The sequence below is a fragment of the Centruroides sculpturatus genome, unplaced genomic scaffold (assembly GCF_000671375.1).
Source record: "Centruroides sculpturatus isolate CEXI.00-Female unplaced genomic scaffold, Cexi_2.0 scaffold114, whole genome shotgun sequence".
Lineage (NCBI taxonomy): Eukaryota > Metazoa > Arthropoda > Arachnida > Scorpiones > Buthidae > Centruroides > Centruroides sculpturatus.
The window spans coordinates 51,925-75,383 of record NW_019384417.1 but is presented as its reverse complement, the minus strand read 5'-3'; the positions used below and the strand labels follow the sequence as shown (position 1 = coordinate 75,383).

The window sequence follows — 23,459 nt, the reverse complement described above, 5'->3', positions numbered from 1 at the left end:
GTATTTGTAAAATCTAAGTGACTCGTACAACATGGAATTCATATAAAACGGAATAATCAACAGTGTTATAGGGGGGTCGACTTGTATTTTTGAATGTATTTTATAAACTAAAAATTGACTTCTAGAATAAAGGTGCATTATTTTTTAACTAATTATCCTCCGACATTGTAACATTTATTTTTTTTTATTTTTAAATCTAGTAATTCAGTTTGCTTTTGTGAAGCATTTCTAACTTCTTGAATTATAGTTCGTGTTTGTTAGTATTTTTGTAACTATTTCATAAAATTTTAGGTACTTATGGGTTAAGAGGACGCCAGTCGGAAATAGCGATCAAAGTCACGATTTTGAATGAAAATAACAATAGACTAGTAAATTTTAAATCTAAAAATAAAGAAAATTTATTGATAAGATTAGAATGATTATAGATATCACCTGTTTGCCATATTTGCCGTATACGCTACAAAACATTTTTCATATTCAAGTGTTTATTATTAGAATTTGTGAAATTTTGTTATATCTTTATAAATCGTAATTTATTGTTTGATTTAACAATTGTATTAAATTTGACAAATAAAAAATTGCGTTATTCAGAAAAAAACGCTATTTCCGACTGGCGTCCTCTTAACCCATAAGTACCGAATTTTATTATTTGTTATGTATTAAAGTTTTTATTGTTTTATCCATACTTAAACAAATTCTACTGTTTAAAATCTAATCCTAAAAATATTTATCTATAATTTTAATAAGATTATTCTAACAATGTATTGATAAATTGAATTTAAATTTTTTAATAATTGATTTTTAATTTTCTACCTGTCTAAGAAGCTAGTGATATTAAATATTAATTTTTATTTTAATATTATATTTATTCTAGATTACTGGAGATGAATTATACATAAAACCACTTCCTAAAAGATACTTACTGAACAATCGTTCTGTTGCTCAGTGTGATACGTACACCAATCTTCGAGAAGTAAGCTGCAGATTTAAATTAGAGCCTGGAACATATTGTATCATTCCAACAACATTTGATCCTGGAGAAGAAGGTGAATTTGTCCTACGAATATTTACAGAAAAACCAAATGTTATGACGTAAGAAATTGGTTAGCAATTCTATGAAAATTTATTTTAAATATCGTTTTATAATATGTCACTTTTTTCTATAGAGAAAATGATGAAGATATTAATATAACAGAACCTGATGAACAGGTAAATTTAAAATGTGTATTATTTTAGCATGTTTTTATCAAATAATTAAGAAAATTGTATTAATCAAAATCATATTTCAAATAAACTTGCATTCTATTTTATAACAATAATAAAATATTTGTTATAAAGTAGAATCAAATTTTAGTATGAATTTAAGAAGAAAGCAACCTATTTTACACGTTTCAATAAATTAATGAAGTAACAAACTTTATTCAATTTCCAAAAATTAACCTCTTTTGAATAGTGAACTACTCTCTAATCTCTACTTCCATTATTCTTGTTCCTTATAACATACAGAAAGAAAAAAATTGCAAAAATATTTCTTTCAGAATTATTAGCATTATTACGACAAAGATATTACATATTTTTAAAAAATATGAATGACCTTATTAAAATAATGGAAATGACAAGTAATTGTGCATATACAGAGTAATCCAGGAGGTTGTACTGATTAATTTTCTGCAGAGGAATGGATGCTAGATGAAGGATAGCATGCACCAACTATTTGCATGTATTATGCAGGACACTACACTAATTAAGGATAGGCATGTAGAGCTAGGCAGAGTGGCATTCAGATTGTATGGAAACAGTTTTGAAAATCATCTCTTATAAACTTTAAGTTTGTAAACATTGATGCAAAATGGATCTGTAACTATTTTTATTTTTAATGTTATTTACAACAGTTTATTACAAAAAAATGCATTTTATTTTCAACTTCAAATTAGCAAAAGTTATGCTGTTTACAGCAACTTATTCTGTAACTATTGAGAACAGGACCTAAATTATGCCGGATATTTTATGCCGAAAATGATCTTAATAATTGGCAGTACATTCTCCTGAATCACCTGTATAATGAAAATATATACTAAAAATTATATAGAACATATATAAAGTGAATTCTAAATGCATTGAATATTTAAAATACATTCAATTCTATTATTATCTTAATTAAATAGTACAATCAGCACATTTTATTCGCTACTAGCTTAAGATCAAAATCATTCTCATTTATTAAATTTCAATCATGCAGTGAAATATGATTTTGATACATAATTTTTAATAAACAATTTAATAAATTATAATAAAAAGTACAATACACTATTGATTATTCCTTTTAAATATAATTTCCCAGGTAATTATAAAATATATGAAAAAAATTCTATACTACTTGTTGATAAAATTCAATTGTCTAAAAAAATGGTCTAATTGTCTAAAAGCTTTTGAAAAATACTTGTGGACATTAAAGGTTTAGTTTCAGAGTTTGGTTCCATCCAGTTATTGCTTATATTAAATTTTTAATATGAAAAAGTATGATTGTATGCAGTATTTTTGTATGAAGAACAAATAATAAGAAAATAGTAGCAGAAACATATCTTTGGTTTTCTATTACTGTATTATATTTGCCAAAATATGTTAGGAAAACATTTGAGATAGAAAAAGAAAGCATTTTTAGATCCATATCAACATAGACTATATTCACTGCTTTGGCATATGGAATAATTATCAATGTCACTAAACCACTAAAGGTTCAAAGCGGCAATTGTCTAATTTTGGTTAAAATATTTTTATGTTAATATGTCTAACCAAATTATCTATATAATATATATATATAAAAATGGACGTGTGTGTCCCTATATTTCACTTTTTAGCCAAAACTACACATCGCACATGAATGGTGTTTGTATGTGGTAGTAGCCCCAAGTCTCCATTTGTGCACTATGGTAATTGCGTCTCGATAGCTATAAGGGTGCAGGAGATATGGGGTTGAAAGTGGTTGACTTCGAAGATGTGTAACAATGGAAGTGTCAACAATGAAAGTGTTAACAGTGGAAATGTTAACAGTGGAAGTGTTAACAATAGAAGTGTTAAGAATGGAAATGTTAACAACGGAAGTGTTGAGTAACAAAGGAAGTGTTAATATAAAGCGGCATGCAAGATTTACAGGCGATTTTTTGCGTTTTTGCAGGTCCTTGTAGCTAGATTCTAGATTACTTAGAAAAACAGTCTTTTATATATAAAAAAAAACTATATTACATACAAATAAAAACCCAGCAAAGCAGGTCCTTGCAGCTAGTTTATAAATACAAACACATCAGCATTAATTTAAATCCATAATATATATTTAGTATAATTTTATATTGTTGGATTTGTGCAGAAATATTTGATTAATGTCCATAACAGGTTATGTTAGCTATAATATTGTGGTCTGTTTAAAAACAATTTGTAATGTGCCTGAGACAAGATGCCTTAACCACACACCATGAGTTAGTGTTGGTCACAAAAGATCTTAAAAGTTTACAAATGTAGAAACATGTGTTCAGGAGAGCACAGGGCACAGCTACACTCCTTTTCTGAGGGTTTTTCCTAAGTAAAGTTGGGTTCCTCAGGTAGTAAAAAATTTTTGTAAGGCATATTGTTTCATTTCTGCACCACTCTCTAAAGACTTCTTGTCTAAATCTATTATGTGTTGCCTATAATATCTCAATTATAATTATTTTAAGCTGTTAACTTAATCTTTTTAGTATTAGGTATAGATCTTAACTTATAAATTGAGACTTTCTAGAGATATCAACAGATCTGTGAGCATCATACTATAATGAAACCAAAGGATGTTCAGAGATATTCAAAATATTTTGCTTTCCATCACAGTATTAATTCATACTGTAAGTGTACAAATGGTATTATCTGGAAAAACATTATATCATCATTAAATATGGGTATGATCAATAATTTACCTCAAAGTCAAGCCATCTGGACTACTGGATAAAGTGGACTGGAGTCAATCCACTTTGCTCTATCTTTCTATCAAATCCTTTGTAAACAACACAAATTTAATAATTTATCTCAATTTTGAATAATCAATAGTCTATTGTAAATACAATAAGCATTATTTTAAGTAAATTTCTTAAATAATATCAAAAATATGAAAAATAACATTAATTTCTTATCCAATATTTTTATAAAAGTAGACATAATTGCATAAAAATTTAATTTTTTTTTCCACTTTTTAATTAAAGGATGCTTCAGCTGTAACTGACCAGGAGAAGGGGGAGGTAGAAATACAATTTTTATTTTCCCCGTTTGATTCCTCCAAATATTTAGCAATGCTTGCTTTAATATCTTATAGAAAATCTCTTATAGTGTTATATAGGCATGACATATTTTTAAAATGACAGTGAAGTAATTGCATGGTTTGTTTTCTCTTTATTTCCCTTTTTACAGTTCAGATTCAGGAGAAGAATTAACAGACGTTATCCTTATGTAAGCTCGCATGAAATTTTTTTTTTTCTAACTTTTTATAATCCAAAAACCTCATTGAAATTTATTCTTTTACTTCAAAGCATTATAAAATTTTATATGCCAGTTTTTCTACTTTTAATCATTTAATCATTACATGTGAGGAAGCCATTATCATAAATTTGATTTTCACATAAAATACACTATTTGGACAAACAACAAACTAAATTTTTAATGACAATTCTTATAATTAAAAGATCATTTTCATATTTAACAGTTGTTTGTTCTCAACTGTTCTGTTTTTTAATAAGAATACATATAATATAGGGGAGAGAGTAATCAAAAATCAATGTCAAAGTTATATTAATTACAGATCTTCCATTTACAAACTGTTTGCATAGTAAGAGATGTGGCTTTATGTAGAAAATTCAATTGATAAAATCAATTTATTAGCTTTATAATACAAACAGAATCTGAATAATTGTCTTAAAATCAATATAAATAATTTTAAAATATGATTTTTACAGTTAGATTTCTGCTCCGAAATTTCCTTATAGTTTAATCATGTTTTCTCTATGAATGTATATTATATCCATCATAGGTGAGGTGAAGATAGAAAGATGCCCCAATCTAAACTAATCGTAATAAATTATAAGAGTCTAAATTAATCTGAACTCAAATTCCCATAATAGTAGACTGACAGATGAATATGGATGAATAATTTGAAAGTATTTGAAAAGTTAAAATTTTTCTTTGATCATCTAAGCATTTTGCACTCCAAGTATATATAATCGGACTACAAAATTTTCAAACTGCAAACCTATACATTCACACTGTTATCCATCTGTATCTGCCTGTTTGTCCTTCATTACTCTTGAGAATGGAGTTAGATAGATGTAAATTGAGGCTATATATGGAAAGCTTAGAGGCCAGAGGCTCCAATTAACTATACACAAACTTCCAGTCTAGACTGAAAATTATATGAATGCAATTCAAAATTTTCTTAACAATGGAGTTAGACAGATGACTGGCATGACTCAACTGTTATCAGAAGTATGATATACAGAGGCAAAACACTACTAACATTGAGAACAGATATGGAAAGCTTAAGGGTTGGAGACCCATATTAATTACATACCAATTTCCAATCTGGATTAGAAGTCACATGATATTTTTTTTAATTAAAAGATGATTAAAAATTGAAGCCCAGCATGGCAATGATGTCACAATAAATAATTGTTCATTAATTTCAAATAGTTAATAATAATACTTAAATTATTTTACAGTTGTTATTTTTTGACTAAACAAAGAAGCTGTCATTAAAAATGAAATTTGATGTTCTTAAATTTCATTAAAATAAACTTTAATTGAATATCATGTCTTGAAATGTTAGAATGATAGAGGCTGCATCAAGTTATTCTTAAAACCAATAATTAATTATTACTATACCGGTAAATATTTTTCAGTAGACAAACTGTAGACAATAAAATTTCAAATATTGTTATGTATATATAAATTTTGAATTATAATTAAGTACTTTATAAAGTTAAAAGATATTTGAAACATGACATACTTGAGTCTACTAATAATAATACACTTTAGGACTTATTTAATGTTTTTAAAGGACAATAAATCCTGAAAATTCTGAATTACTTTTATTTAAATTATAAAATTGGTAAATTATTTATTTTATAATGCTTTGAACTTTATATATTTAGGGTGTGTAATGATTTTTCATCATCATTTGTCTCTTAATACTTTGTTTTCTCCTAACTTGAAAGCATGCATTCTATTTTGCTGTGTGCTTATATTAGTATTCCTTTCATGCTTTTTTCTTTGCTTGTTTTGTCTTATATGCAGTATAACTGTTTGGAGGAGTGGGAAATTAAACTGAGATATATTCTTTTCCAGAAAATCAATATATAGTATTAGTAAAGACACACTATACCAACTTATATAATACAATAGAATAAAATTTTAAATAAAATAATGCTGCGAGAATGTGCAAAATAAATTAAAAGTCAGTATAATAAAAGCGAGCACTTTTATCTTTATTAAATGGCTTTCAAGTGATATTGCTTTAATTTTTATTTATCTTTTAGGTGAAAGTGCATGCATTGTAATAATTTTAATTTATTTTATATGTTCTATCAATATTATTTCATTCAAACTTTATTCTATTAAAACCAACACAATTAAATATTTTTGTTATAGGAAAACAAAGTAGATTTTCATATTTATAAATTGTACAATCTTAAAAGAATATTTTAAAATCATATTTTAAATGTTTTTATATCATATTTAGATCTTAAAACTTTGTAATAAAAGATCATATTGTCTTCTTCATTCATACCAGAACGCTTAAGTAACGTTCAAATTTTTATTTTAAATAAAATCAATCTGCATAATTCAATATCATTCAAAATAATTATTTTTAATAATTAATTATTTAATAATGTTATATGACTTCATCAATACTTTTTATATAATTTGCTTCTGGGAAAGAATTAAATTTGTTTCAGAAACGTTTAAATGGTAATTAAAATAATTTTGACGGTTTCTTATAACTGAAAGTTCTTTTAATTTAATGACTTAAGAAATTGATTCTAGAAAGTTTATAATGGAATTAATACTTATCCATTCTTGAATTTAAATTAAATGGAATCAACATGAAGTAGTAAAAATTGACTAATATATTCACTTTTATTATTATTCAATCAAAAATGTAACAACATCCCTTTTAACTTAAATAATACTATAAGATTAATAACTCAAATAACAATATACAGTATAATTAAATAGTTGTTTTAATAAAGTATGAGGTATTGTAAACAAAAGCTTGATTTGTAATTTAAAAAATATATTTTATCTCAAACTAAAAAATATGTTGGTCACAATTCTTCATTACTCAGCTGCCCAATTGTGGACCTGGCCAAACCCATAATGACCTAGCTAAAAAATGCCCTCTAAGAGATCATAGGGTAGAAAGAATTAAAAATAAAAATTAAATTCATACAAAATGTGCAATAAAATTAAATATTACAGCTTGGTTCTGAAAGAGATAATTATACTAAGCAAGTTTTTTTAGTTTTTTTTTATTTTTATAACAATTTTATATGTTTTCTTTAATTGTTTTATTTAATTGGGTTTTTAATTTTGTTATTAATGAGGGAGACTACTTTATGCCATTAAGGCTTTGCCTATAGTTGTAACAATAAAGAATAAAGAATTTGAAGTACAGGTAAGCAATCGAGTTGTCATCTTGTGTTAAATTTAATCATTAAAAACAAATGATTAAATTCTAGCTCAAATTGATTTGTATCTTAATAATTAATTAACCATATTGTAATCTAGTAAGAGTCGGGCTGTATCATTTAATTATTAACACACACAAGGTTTGGTATAATATGTTCAAAAATTTAAATGAAATGTAAGAGATATTTTCTAAGGAAAAAGTTAATTTTTATAAGTCCTATTTTGCTTCATAATTCCTTAATATTTTATAATCTATTCTAAGCAAAGAGTAAATGATATTTTGAACTATTCATAGCAGCTTTAGTAAGCTATTGAACTCGTCTTAGTAATATTTTACATAAACACATTACAACCAAGTGTGTTGAGATGTTTAAAAATACTTATCTTCATCTAAAAAACATATATATGAACAGATTCTCTTATTCTTAAAAAGTTAGAGAAATTCCAGTTACATCTGGTATGAACACTTGAAATACTTTTATCATATATAGAAACAAATTTATGACAAATGACCACTTACTCTTATAAAAGTTTTCTTCTTCTTCTTCTTTTAAAAGAGAAGAATAAGACATATTATCCATTAAAACTTTGTCTTCAATTAAAATTGTGAAAAGTATGATGCACCACAAAAATCTCCAAAAAACATCTAAGTGGATAAGTTATTTGTTGACATCATGAAAGAAATTAAGCTGCTAACTTTGAAAGGACAATAAATAATAGAATTAAAATATATTATTAAAATACATATTTTTTGTAGTAAATAAAAACAAAACTATATATATATATATCTTTTCATAGTCTATAGATATTATTACGAAAAATATTGAGGAAAAAAACTCGTAAATTAAAAGTGAATAATTATTCACTTTTAATAATTAATTAATAATTAAATGTTATTACAATTAAAGATTCAATGTTTCTAACCCCGAAAATGAACTAAAAAGTTAAAAGCTCTGGAATTAAAAAGTACATATCTAGTAGAAGATCGAAATTTGTAATATAGGGTGATTCGAAAAAATGTTAACACAAACATCAAAGTAACTTGTTGAACCAAATTTGTTGTACAAAGTTGTTCCCTACATAGTATTCCATAACCCAATAGTGGAGTTTTCAAAAAACTCTGGCCCTATTACAACTGACATAATGATTATGCACCTTCTCTGTATAAATTGTTATTTTTGTATCCTCCTGAATATAATAAATAATTTTTATTCTTGATGCTTATTAACAAAGTGTATATTTTGCAGCAACAAAAATGCATATGCTGTACTTCTATGTTAAAAATATATAATTCTAATTATAAAATTTCAAAGCTGCTAAATTTTAATTTTTTACAATGCTTTTTGTTTTATTTTCTACAAACTAATATCTAATCTCAACATTTACATCCTCAATACATTTATTTTCAATAAAAAAAAGTTATATCATCGTATAAAATATTTCATCATCAAACAATACTTTTTAACTTTGCATGGAGTTTATTCTATGCATAAGAAAACCATTTAAATATATGCTAAATTCTTTCTTAAATTTATTATTATTATTATTATCATGTTTATGAAATTTTATAGGTTAAAGTGGATGAAGAATCTGAAGAAGAAAGAAATAGAGATCAACAACTTAAAGATATATTTGCAAGATTGGCAGGAGAAGATATGGAAATAGATTGCAATGAATTGCAGGAAATATTAAATTATGCCTTTAAAAAAGGTAAATTTAAGTTTAGAAATTTAAGACTCATAATTTTAAATTATTTGCATTAAGAATTAATAAATAAATTATTGAATGTAAACTCAGAAACTTTGCTTTTTGAGATTACATAATTTAAGAAATTATTTGTTACTTTTATAAGTAAACTTCACTTATGTAAGGAAGTTAAAAGTCCTTAGCATAAATAATACTGTAAAGTACTGAGTTTAAACTCTGGAAAACTGTAATTTACTAAATTTTATATTTAAAAAAAATGTATGCTTCAACAAGGCTATTAAATGGCTGATGTAAAAGACATCAGTCTGCTATTCTGGGGAATAAAAATTATTTTTGAGGTTCCTGATCCAATATCATTTATGACGATAAATTCTTCAAAATCAAAATTATATATGCTTCTCTTATTAGAAGCCAAATACATGCTTTGTAAGATTTCAAGTTTTCTTTATTGGCAGATAACACTATTTCTATGATTAAGGAATTAAACAACTGACTAATTTTCTTCTGCTAAAATTGCACGATGCCTATTTACTTTTGACATTTTTATTTTTTTAATTCTTTTATTTCACATTGTCCACTTGAATTTGTATCATTATTTGATCAAATGTAGTGCTTTGCCCATTCTGACATAAAATTAATGAATTTAGCAATTTTCTCTTGTGGGATTTGCTGGGTAGTTCTCCATAAAAAACTGGTGTTCTGAAATGTATTCTCACTGTTCAATCAATGTTGTTTGTTAAGCTACAGCAACACAACACTTGGGTGATCTGCCTAAGGAAGATGCCTTCTGGGAGGTCTTTTTAAGGGAAACTGGCACCTATTTAGGCATTACAGACATGGAGAAAACCTGGAAAACTCCACTTGTCCAGCCCATCCGAATGAGGCGTAAACCCATGACTGAACTCCCAGTGTTCAGGGTATGAAGACTGCTTGGCCACTGGTGGGCACATCACTGTTCAATCAAGCATGGCACAGATGTGCTCAGTGGGATTCATATCTGGTGACTGACTTGCCAACGAAGCTGTTTGATGCCATTTTTGAGAAATCATTTTATGATCTTTTTCAAGACACAGCAGGGAGCTCCATCCTACATGAATATAGTTTTGCTCTTATTCAGCAGATGAACTGCAAATACTGGAAGATGATCTTTCTTGAACATGCCAATGTATTTTGCAAAGTTAATATTGCATACACATTCCATGAATTTGGAATGATTGTCACTTCAAATAGTGCCCCACACCATAAATGAAAACCCTCCTCCAACCCTCCAAACACATACATGTCTTGCAGAATTGTATGAAGGAGGATTCATATGAAAAGATGATAATGCCAAAATGGCAATGGGCAGTCCATCATCTCATTTGCCTAATTCTTTCTCTTTGCAATGTTGACTGGTTTAAGAAATGACTTGCCTCTAGCTGCCCTGCCAGATACTCTAATTTTTCACTGTCAGCTGTCCTATAACTGACTTGAAGTTATACAACACTTATTGCCTTGCACCTACAATTAGTATTGTAGATGTAACCTGACATTAGAAGTCAGAAAATTTTGTGGCATCAAGAGTTTATCCGTACTGTGATGTTATGTTGGACACCCTATATATTCACCCTATTAAGCAATAAATATACTAATTAGTATAATACAGATCATGTAATATAAATGACTATTAAAACATCCATGGTGTCTATTTATTTTTGACATGTTTCTGTAAATATAATACTTTTATCCCTTATAATTTTTAAATTTTATTAAATTTGTCAATTTTTAGAGAAGGCAGTGACAGATACTTCATCAGTGTTATATTATAAAATATAACTTAATGCAGTTATCAGTACTTAATAGCATATATACATATATAATACAAATAAATATTTTATTTTTGTTTATTTAATAATATAAATAAAAACTCTTATTTAATATTTAAATATAATTTATACCATTTTTAGAAATTCTTAATAAATGTTGAATGATATCAGTATTGTTACATTTTAATGAGCCATATTTCAACAAATTAATTTATAATTTAATATAACTGGAATCATTGTCTTGTGTGATAAATTCACTTGTTTTAGTTTCATGAATCCAGAGAAGTATTAAAGACTAATAGTTTTGACTATAAAGTAGTTATCATTAGACACTAATGAGAGAATAACAGATCTGAAAAATACATCAACTTCTTGGTAACACATTTTAAAAATTATTAATGTAATAGATTTAAAGCAGCAATGATTGAAATAAGAAAATATATAAGATAATGAATGGATAAGGGAAGGACAGAATATTATTATTATTTTTATTATTAATGACCATCTGTTGGAAGTTATATAAAGACATAAGGCAAGAAGTAAATATGTTGTATATTGTCATGTAATATGAAGTGATACTAATGAAAACAAAAAAATATAAAAAGTATTGTGTTAGTTAAAATTCTGAAACTGAGAAAATATTCATATTCAATAAACACTGATTCATAAGGTGTGTGTGTGTATGTGTAAAATTAATAAATTATTACATATCAATTTTATGTATTTTTACTTGCTTTAATCATGCTGTTTTCTCAATTATAGTGTAATGCCATCTCAATGAATAATTTCATTACTTTCCATGAGTTATAATGTTCAAGAACATTAAAAAAAATTATAAATGATGCCTATAAATCCAATGACTTGACATTAATTAAAATAATAAGCCAATACTATGATATTCAAATTCATACAAAAATCATAAATCATACTATATATATATATATATATATAACGTAGTAAGAAAGTATATATTTTTTAATTTTGGGTGTCTCCAGAACAAATTAATTATATTCCCATTAAAACCTATGGTAAATCGATAATTGGTTAACAAACAATTCGGATAGCAAACAAAGTCTTGGAACAGATTATGTTCATTAACCGTATATATATATACGTATATAATATACATATACATATACAAGTATATACAGTGGTACCTCAGGTTACGAACGCCCCAGCATACGAAATTTTCAGGATACGACATGAAATTCGAACATATTTTTGCTCCACGATACGAACAAAAACTCATCATACGACATTACATTAGTTCGCATTTTTCATTTGTTTTTCTTACTACAGTTATTTTTTTTAATGTATTACTTGGCTTTAATTTGAGTATGTTTTTCGCGTTGGAACGAATTATTTGGTTTTACATGTAATCGTATGGGAAAAGATGATCCACCTTACGACATTTTCATGATACGATCTCAGTTTCGGAACGGATTAATTTCGTATCCTGAGGTACCACTGTATATATATACAGTGGGTGATCGGTTAATGAACATAATCTGTTCCAAGACTTTGTTTGCTATCCGAATTGTTTGTTAACCAATTATCGATTTACCATAGGTTTTAATGGGAATATAATTAATTTGTTCTGGAGACACCCAAAAATAAAAAATATATACTTTCTTACTATGTTTATTTATATGTAATAATAAATATGCATACATGTACAGTCTTGCGTTTTTATTAGTCATGTTTTTTCTGTTTGAAAGGGTTAAAGAATCTGTCTAATGTAGATTGCTTTTCTCTATTCTTCAGGATTTTTCATAAGTAATTAATAGCATTGCAATTGTAGAAATCCCCAAGCCTCAACCTGGTTTGGATGCCATTCTAAGACAATTGTTCTTACATCCTCCCACTTCTTCAAAGGATCTTTAATAACAGATATCGGCATTAATCCTCTTTTTCAGAAGAAAACATATCTCGCCGAGTTGCTTCATGTTCTTCATTCAAGAGTTCTTGGCGTTCTTCTGTCGTCGAATCCGTTTCAGGTTCCGTTATGAACTCTTCGATGTTCTTTATTTCTCAGATGTGATTTTTGTTACTCCTTTAGCTGCTTGAGTCTTCTTGATTATACAGTATTTTTCTTAAATAAGATTGAACTGTGGCCTGCTGTAGACCTGTTCATGCTATACTGCCCAACAACATTAGGCATCTTCTGCCAACTCTCTACCTTTGCTATTATAATCTCACCTTTTGAAAAAAAAAGCAGACACAATAACGAGTGCCTACCCAACAGTCTCGTGAATACAAAAAAGAACTGTTTTGCCAGAAAAATAAAAATGCAAGGGAGAGTTTCAAAGTTCGGAGGAATACTATCCAATTGGTATATACCGGCTTGAGTGTCGATGTTGATGTCTCCCATACTCCGAAAAGTTTCAAATTGTTGCCCGAAGACAAGGGAAGACCAATTGGTATAAATTATTTTATGTCGCTTCTTCTTGTGTTTGTTCTGTGGGTGTTCATTATCTGATCATGTGTTCGTTGTCCGAACACAAAAATCTTTCACAAAAGTGTTTGTTATCTGATGTGTTCGTTAACTGATCACCCATTGTATATGAGATTAACAAAAAGCAATTTTAAGATAATCATTTATATTTTATTCTTTAATTATTGAAAAATTGTTAAAAATTTAAGCAACTCAATAATTAAAATCTTAGTGTTAAAATGATTTTCTATAATCGAAACACTTTCATTACTTCAACTTATGATCATGTCTACTTAAAATTGTACATAATTCATAAATAAAATACTCAAACAATATTTTACAAAACAAAAATTAATATTCATAACTCTAACAATTTTATGATCAGATCTGTAACAGGATAAGCATCAAATAAGTCAAAAAGATATTTTCTTCAAGTGTTCTGCTACTTATGTAAGTCTCTATTAACTGTTTGCACAATTTATAACTATGTAATCTAACATTAATTACAGCGAGTTACAAAAATTTAATTATCTATATTTTTATGCCATTAAAATTAGTCAAAAGTTCATTATATTTAAACTGTCTTATTAATGTTTTATCAAACAACCAAGCCCCAATTATAATAATAATCAAATAATATTGTCAGATTAATTTCTGGATTATAACTTCTCCAATTAATATAATAAATATAATGCAATATGGACTAAATGTAAGCGATTAGGAGATAATCTTGTACTACATTTCGTAATTACATTGTCTATACGTAATTACAATTTATATATATTTCCATGCTTTTTCTATTAAAAACTAAAAATATTTTAAAGTTTTTTTAATTCCGAATACGCACTAAAGCTCACCTTGAAAGCAGAATTTGATACAAATTTTAATTCTTCTAGTTGAAGTGTAGCCTGCTTTCATATAACCCTTTTGATAGCAATACAAGATGTTTCAGAAATGTTTGACCAAATTTCACAAACTGGGATGAGACAATCTGAATAAGACCGTAATTAGTAAATGAATTTAATTACTGATACTGTATATTTGTTAGATTTAAAAACAGAAATGGTGTCACTACACTTTGATGCTTAATAACTTGTTAATTAAGTTTCAAATCAAAAAGCAGTCATTGAGAGTTTTTTTATTTAGATTTTCTCCTTTATAAACCTGTGAAATTTGGCCAAAAATTTCTAAAACACCTTGTGTATGTAATGGTAAAGGTTTTAAATTTACTGAATTCTTCATGAGTGGGTCATTTCTGTTTAAAAAACAATGAGATAAATGAATATAATACTAAAATAACCAATTTTTTTTTTTATTAAAAATAAATAGACTTCAAAATTTATTCATTGCTGAATATATTCATTTTAATTCAAAAAAATAAAAACTTAAATTAAGGATTTGTTTTTATTTTCTTTAATCTAGTATTCATATTTATATTTAATCTTATTTTTTCTCTCATCTAGAAATTGATTTTGATGGCTTCAGCCTAGATGTATGTCGCAGTATGATTGCTATGGTGGATGTATCCTTTAATTTTGAACATAATTTAATTTCATTAAAACAAATTCAAAATCTAATTATGTCAAAGTTCTTATTTTAATATTACATTAAATTGCAATGATCTGTTATTGTAATAAAGAGCTGTTATTGTGTAAAATAAAAATCTTGAATAAAAACAAGATTTTTTAAAAATTAAAACAATTTTATTGTAGTCTTCTTATATGTATGTAATACCAGAAAATGGTAATTTATTAGTCATTAATGGAAATTAATTAAAGAAATAAATATTAAATAAAATAAACTGTTAAAAATAAACATATTTCCTAAACTAATTATAATAGCAAAGTGGTTAAATTTCATAAAACCTGATTTTTGATTTTATTGCCTTGTTATTTTGTAAATTTAACAGTTATTGGAATTTAATTATAGTCTTATTTATGTTAAGTACTATTTCATTAGAATATTTTTCCTTAACATTAATAAACAGGTAGACAGAACTGGAAAATTAGGATTAGATGAATTTAGGAATCTTTGGCTTGATATTCGCATGTGGAAGGTTTGTATAAATTTAATTTTAAGTATTCTGTAATTCATAATGATTTCAATTATTATTATTTTTTTGTTTCTTTTGAAAAATAAAAAATATGCATATATATAAATCTGACAAGATTTAGTATCCAAGATCCAATGTATTTAAACAGAAACGCAACAATGCTTCTATCCAAATATAAAAATATAGGGCGTTTATGTAATTAAAGCTCACATTTCTAAAAGATATAACTCAGGAACAATTACCAGAATGACATTATATTTCACAAGGAGATTTCTGTAGTAAAGGAATTTTATTTAAAAAAAAAAAAAATGTTAGTTATAAAAATATCCTCTAGGCAGTAAATGATGCTGCAACACTGTGGGATAACTGAAAATGTCCGAAAACTTATGTAATTTGTATATAGAATACTATGTATATCATATCAATTATGCAAATATTCCAGAAAAAACAGAGAAGATAGCATATAAGATATACAGAGGCATGGCACATTTATAAAGCAATATCTATCAACAAGCAATTAATTACAAAGACTGTAACACACTATCAGCAGCATGTAAAGCTTTATTAGATTTGGACTCCAAATGAAAAGTTAGGTAAATAAAGAACATAGAGAGAGGATACCATAAATTCTTTTACATATTTTGACCTGAAGAAGAGCGAACAGAATGCTCGAATACGTTTGTCAAGCGATATTTAACGTATATGCATAGAGCACTGGTTACAGGTTCCGATAGTGTGACGTTATTATTACATATATCTAGTTTTTAAACAATTTATTAGTATTGCTTGGTATTTTTTCTACACATATTTTTTGTTAATTATATAGTTAATTTACAAGATACAGTATATAGAAAAACATAAAAAAATACACTCGGTTTTCATTTACTTACTTCTTAAAAGTCTAGCATACACATTTTTAATATTTATTCTAAAACATTAATATTCAAAGTACTTGATTGCTTGCTGTTCTCTCAAATAACTTGTTCCAGAATATATTTAGGCTTCTGTTCTTTTCTAATGTATTTGGTCTTTTTTCTGAAGAAGATCAATAAAAGCAGCTGGAAACATCAGTTTAAAATTAATATTGCATTTTTAAGTTTTTTATAATTATGTTGTTCTATATATTAATTATAGATATATAGCTAATTTAAAAAATATTGTTAAAGAAAATATCAGATTAATATCAAAATAAACTTTTATTAATTCATGCAAATTAAATTTATAAAATTAGTATAAAAAATTAAAGTTAAAATAAAGATATTCATATAAAGCAGACTCATTTGTCAACACATTAAAAAAAAAAAATACTTTAAAATTTTTTTCAAATGGCAAATTTTTTGTATCAGAAAAAAAAAACTCAGCTGAGTGAGTGAACTTCCTTAAGAAAGTCATTTGAGAAACAAAAATAAATAATTTTAAAACAAGTATTTCATTTGCTATGTCTGCTAGAAACATCGAACAGATGACTGGAGTCGACGTATACATTTATATACGTGTTATATTTATGTAAATTTAATAAAAAGTTTTCTACTAAATCATTTTGGTAATGCTAAATTTAACTTTGAAATAATATTTTCAAACAGAACAAAATAATTCCATAGTTCCATTCATCTTCAATAAATAAATTCAGACATATAGGAGTCTAAACTTGTATTTAGTAACATTATTTAACTTTGTTTTCTTCATCTTTGACTCCTTTATTACCAAAAACAAAATATAAAGTTTTAATTTTGTATTTTTCAACTGCTTTATATTTAGTTTTTATAAAAATATTTTCAATATATAACTGAGACGTTACAGAAAGTTGTTACATAGTTTACTACTAAGTTATAATTACTAAATTATAAATCAAAATGAATATAAAAATAAATTGAACAACAACAAAAAAAATCATTATTTTGTAGCTGGCACATCATTACATAAACAAAAAAAATCAAATTTATGATTAAATAAACAAGTTCATAAATCTAACCAAATAAAAAACTGAAACCAGTGATGTAACTGGGGGAAACTGGGGGCCTAGGCTCTTGCCTTTGTAAATGAATTAAGAAAAATAAATCAGATAAGTACCAGAAAAAGATCTGAATGTGAAAATACACTTATACTTGTGTATAAACAATACCTAAGAGCTTACTAATTTAATTACTCTATTTTTTTTTTTTTTTTTTTTTTTTTCACGGCACTAATGGCTACATCCACAATGGTACCAAGGTGAATATAGGGTTGCATATTCTAACACAAATCCTCCTTAATATCAGTTCTAGTGACACTACTGATTATAACATATTAGTACTCAAATATATCCTGATTCATCTATTGATAAGTTGTACATTCATATATAATTAATCTGTCAATTATTCCTTATCTATCCAATTTAGTTCTTTAATTAATTAAATATTCACTACGAATCTATTTCTATATATAATTATAAGAGTTAAAGACAAACTAAACAAAGTTAAAAAAACAATACTATATAAAGTTTAGGCTCCTAAATGTCTGAATTTATTTAATATATAAATAAAAAATTAGACTTTAATATACATAAATTTACATTAGATTAATGCCTTTCGCACTTTCGAAATTTTTTTTTAGTCGTGAAAACTAATTTAAAATTTGATAATGTCTGTATGAAAAATTGTATCAAAACTTGAACAGCTGCATTTAATTTGATCCTTGCTACTGCATGAATTTCCAATTACATGCAATACAAGTAAAAATATGTAAAATTAGAAACTATGTTAATGTAATGTTCTAAATATCAATATTAATATTCTTGTACTTAAAAAGATATTTATCAAAACAGTATGCAATTATTATTAAATACATCACATAGTTTTTTTTTTATTTTTATTTTAATATTTTCTAATTTATGAGAAGCCTGTTAACCTATTGACCGAACAGATGAACTTAATTTTTTTTGTAGACCCACATAACACTTTCTCACATGACTGAGAAGATATTAAGGTTTACATACACACAAAATCTATATTTTTTAATAGTTTTCTTTTTTTATTATTAACGTAAGTGTGTAGTGTTTATAAAATATGAAAACAGTTTAATTATATGATAAGTTTTATTATTATTATTATATAATGAGTTTTCAGAATTATAATAATTCATGTCTTTAGAAATTTCTGTAGCAAGTAAGTGTTGCAGTAAATATTTAATTCAAATAATCAGAGCCTTATAAAGATGGAACCAGCATCATTTTAAAAATACTGCGGAGAAGGTGTTTACAAATTGTTAGGCTGTATGAGACCCAGAAGGCCTGTCAATATAATAAATTATCACAATTTTTATAATTTTTGATATATTTTAATTAAAATACATTTGATATTGTTATTTAAATATCATAAAATTATTTCTGTCATATGCAGTAGGGCAATGAATCCTACAGCATCCTATATTGGAATCTAGTCCGTATCTCAGCAGCTCTGTTTGGAAGTAACACTCTTTATATGAAATATTTGCTCATTTTAATATGAAAGTTATTACAGGACCATATTATAAAATTCCAGATAATGAGTAATTGATCCAAAAAATCAGAATGTTTTAAACTATTTTATATTGTAAATAGCATAAGCAGGACCAACTCGATAGGCGAGGTGATGAAATGACTGCCTCAAGCAGCAAAATGAGCAGTCAGTATTTGTTCAAAAAGAGAAAAAATGTAAAAATAATAAGCTGAATATTTTGTACAAGAAGTGCCAGTTCTAGAAGTGTTCTCTAATGTAAACTGTTCTAGAAACAGGCTGCAAAAATCAATTTTGCTTCAGGTGACAGTTACCATTGAGCCACCACTGAGCATAAAAAAAACAGCATACAAAATTTCTGGTTCTTTGAGTTTATTTGTAAATACATAATTATTACAATTTACAAATATAATTTGTATATACAGTAATCAATAGAGACAAACAAAAATCATTTTATATTAATTAAATTCTGTTTTGGATAAAATTTAATATAAAATTAATATAATATCTTTCAGAATGTATTCAAATTATATGACAAAGATTTCAGTGGATCACTGAATACAATGGAACTGAGAGCAGCACTTAATTCAGCAGGTAAGGTTTATTTCATGATTCATCAGATAAAACATCATTCTACTGTTTTCATAATGGTGTGAGTAAGATATGTAATTTGAGATAATAATAATAAAAAGTTCTATGAACTTAAACTATACTTGTCTTTTATTAATTATATCATACCATTGTATTTTACATTTTAATTCTTAAATTTAATTTTTACATATGATTGTGTCAAGTAAACATTAATAATAATTTTTATGATAAATTACTTATATAAGCACTCCCTTTATTCTTCTAGGTTATCGCCTTAATTTTCACATTCTTCAAGCACTGGTTTTGAGATATGGAAAGAAAGGGAAAATTACATTTGACGATTTCGTTATGTGCGCTGTTAAATTGAAAACAATGATAGGTAAGAATTCAATTGTTTTACACAGTTAAAAGAATGAATAACAAATGATTATAGTCATTGAATAATTATAAATAATGAATTTACATTAAACAGAAATTAGTTTAAATTATATTTTTTTTATAATGAAACAAAATATAGTAAAATTTTAAAAATACGTGACTGACGATTTTAAAGAGATGGTAGATGATTTTGACTACGATATCAACATTAAAAATAACAATAGGTTTGTTTGTCAAGCTAAGATATGCTATGCAATTTTATGTTAATTTAATATTACTCTTGACTTATAAAAATGAATGACATAAAACAGTTTTTCATAAAGCTTTTGATAAAAGATGCATAGTGATAGGAAAATCTTCTGATAAGATATACCCATACATGACTTCCTTATACTCTATTACATGCAAATTAAGATATTTGTAATTCTTACAGTTTATCTGCTTCCTCATTTTTATGAATAATATAAATATTTTAAAATTTATATTATGTATTTAATATAAATAAAAAAATAAGATTTTATCAAGTGTAATTCAGCCATACAGGATAGCTCTTATATAAGCAAATTAACAATTTTTTCCCCCATAATATGAATGTTTAGAGTTTATCATTATGTTTAGATTTATTTATATTATTATTATTATATAATAATAATATATTTTCTATTTGATTAAATGCTTGCATGGTATAAATACTTGTATCAATATAAATTATTATACAATTATTATAATTATTGCCATATGTTTAATTCTCAGTGGTATTAGCATATCAAAAGTTATTTGAGTTTGAATTTTGTTCCTGGAATGTAGATTGATGGGATAATCCCACTGAGCATAATTAATTATTAGTTAAGTATGAATAATTAGTATACTGTTCTTATTTACTTTCTAGTTAAACTATGTAAGAAATAAATTTTATTGTATTATTAGCTAGATTTATGTTTGCATAATGAAACTTTCATATTTATATATATGAAAACTACAAATTTAAACATTGTAGATATTATTTTTGTTCTTGAGAGCTGCACACAGTTTAAACAAATGAGTGAATATGGAGAAATATTGGACACATTTCTGTTGAGTGTGTTCTTGATTGTTTACTTTTATGCTTTGAAAAATAATATTAAAGTTTTCAATCATTGAAGAAATAACTTGTTAGAAATCTTACTTTAGAATAAGAAGAAAACATTTTTAAAATATTTAATTAAAAAAAAACAATCTATGATTCCAATTATGCAGTATAATTACGGTTACCAGATGTCCTTTATTTCAAAGGACAATCCTTTATTTTAGCTAAATTGTCTTTGTCCATTGTATTCTTTCTTATTTCAATAATTTGTGATTTATTTTCATTTTTCAATGCTTGGCTTCATAATGACTGAGACTAGGATATCATATCATAGGTTAAAACTATTTGAGTTTTAGTGCCTAGATCATTTTAGGTGTCTTTTACTCCAGTTGTAGAAATCTGGCAACCTTAATTTAAGTATAATGTTTAAACTTAACTTTAAAAACATCATTAAATTAACTTGCAAGTTTAAGTTTAAAGCATTATACTACACTGTAAAAATGCTGTATTATAAATGCAGAAACTATTCTATCCACAGCACCGGGATGAAAATGACGTCACACTACGGAACCTGTGACCGGTGATATTTTAACATATACGTAGAGAGCACCGGTCACAGGTTCCGTAGTGTGACGTCATGCTGTATTATACTACACTGTAAGAATGATAAGCTAAAGCACTTAATGGTAAATAAATTTTAAAGAGACTTTTTAATATTTTGTTCTTTAAAATTAATTTGCCATTAAAATTGAAGCAGAAATTGATGGATCTGATATCTATGGCATATAATGGATGATGTAAGATACTCTATAAAAATCTTAAATTATGTTCTATGAATAAAGAGAGAAAGGAAAGTCATTGGGAAGATAGGATGAGACTGACAGGTGCTAAGGCTTAAGATTCATTATAACAACAATCCTCCTTTATTTTAGTGTTTGAGTTTTTTCTGGAGAACTATTCCTTCATTATTATATCTATTTTTATGGTAGATATTGATGCAAATAATTTGAAAAAGCATCAAAATGATTAAATCTTGAGGACAGTTTTAAAAGTAAAATTGAAAATTGTATACACTTTCATATGTTATTTTAATGTCAAATGATATATGGATGAACATAGTTATTAATTAATTACATTTTAATGACAATAATAATGTAATAGTTTTTATTGAAGTACAATATTTAAATTATATAAGTCTAGCAGATAAAACAATTTTGTCTTATCATATTTTCCTAATAGAATTATTATTAAAGTAAAAATATATAAGATCAAACCTCTGATGAGAACTTAAGTAATGGCTGTTGTTTGGATGTGACCATTATTTGGAAGTTATTTTGTATGCATGTTTCTTCAAAAGAAAAAAGGTTCGTGAAAGAGCAGCTGCTATTGGAGATTTGACTGTATTAAAATCCACTAGTTATTAATATTAAGATAAGCTTTGATAAAATAAAAAACTAAACATTAAATAAAATTATTATTTTAATAGAAATTTTCAAGGAAAGAGATCCATTAAAAATGGGAAGAGCAACATTTACATTAGATGAGGTAAACTCTTTTTTTCTTTTAATTAATATAAAGAGCTTAATAATGTAAAAAATTATAAATAAAATTATTTTTTCAGTGGGTGGAGAAAACGATGTACAGTTAAATAAAGACTAAGTGTCGTTCAAAATTTTTATTTATTTTGTACATAATTGTAAATTGTTTTAAAATTTACGCAAATTTTTAAAAAATATAACAAATAAACTTTTAAATATTTTTATCATATCGAAATATTTATAAAGCTAAATAATAACTCTATTTTAAATAAAAACGGCATGTTATTTTTGTTTAATAGTGTATAATTCATTTAAAGAAAAGAATTGTGTAAACAGATTATGTGCTGATTTATTGTAAAAATTTGAATTTGTGGTCTTAAAATGTGAAATTTCAAACATTTATCAAATAAATATATAAAAATCAAACCTTGTTTCCATCTTTCATAATCTTTACAGAATAAATTTTTCAAACTTGCAACATTTTTTAAATAAATATTCGAATATTTCAACGCCGACCACATGACAACCACGTGTAGTATAAAAACGTAAATAAATTATCAACGCCACCTGCCAAATTTTAATCAAATTATCGAAATTAAAATAAAAATTTTAACTAATAATTACGTTATTAATTAAAATCGTAATTATTTAGATATTTAACATATAAAATATTACTATAAATAAATTATAGAGTATTAATATTTACAAATTTA

At 25.8% G+C, this 23,459-nt stretch overlaps 1 protein-coding gene across 1 annotated transcript in view; it reads left to right on the top strand.

Annotated features, from left to right (window-relative positions):
* LOC111619212 (calpain-B-like) overlaps positions 1–22,982 on the top strand; it is a 52,049-nt gene extending 29,067 nt beyond the window's left edge. The window contains exons 10-20 of the mRNA XM_023360900.1: positions 875–1,092; positions 1,167–1,209; positions 4,227–4,262; positions 4,432–4,470; positions 9,273–9,411; positions 15,111–15,169; positions 15,635–15,703; positions 19,689–19,767; positions 20,030–20,143; positions 22,695–22,753; positions 22,830–22,982. Coding sequence (XP_023216668.1) covers positions 875–1,092; positions 1,167–1,209; positions 4,227–4,262; positions 4,432–4,470; positions 9,273–9,411; positions 15,111–15,169; positions 15,635–15,703; positions 19,689–19,767; positions 20,030–20,143; positions 22,695–22,753; positions 22,830–22,856 — 882 coding nt within the window. The 3' untranslated portion in view covers positions 22,857–22,982. The remainder of the gene's footprint in view (positions 1–874; positions 1,093–1,166; positions 1,210–4,226; positions 4,263–4,431; positions 4,471–9,272; positions 9,412–15,110; positions 15,170–15,634; positions 15,704–19,688; positions 19,768–20,029; positions 20,144–22,694; positions 22,754–22,829) is intronic.
* Positions 22,983–23,459: the final 477 nt, after the last annotated feature.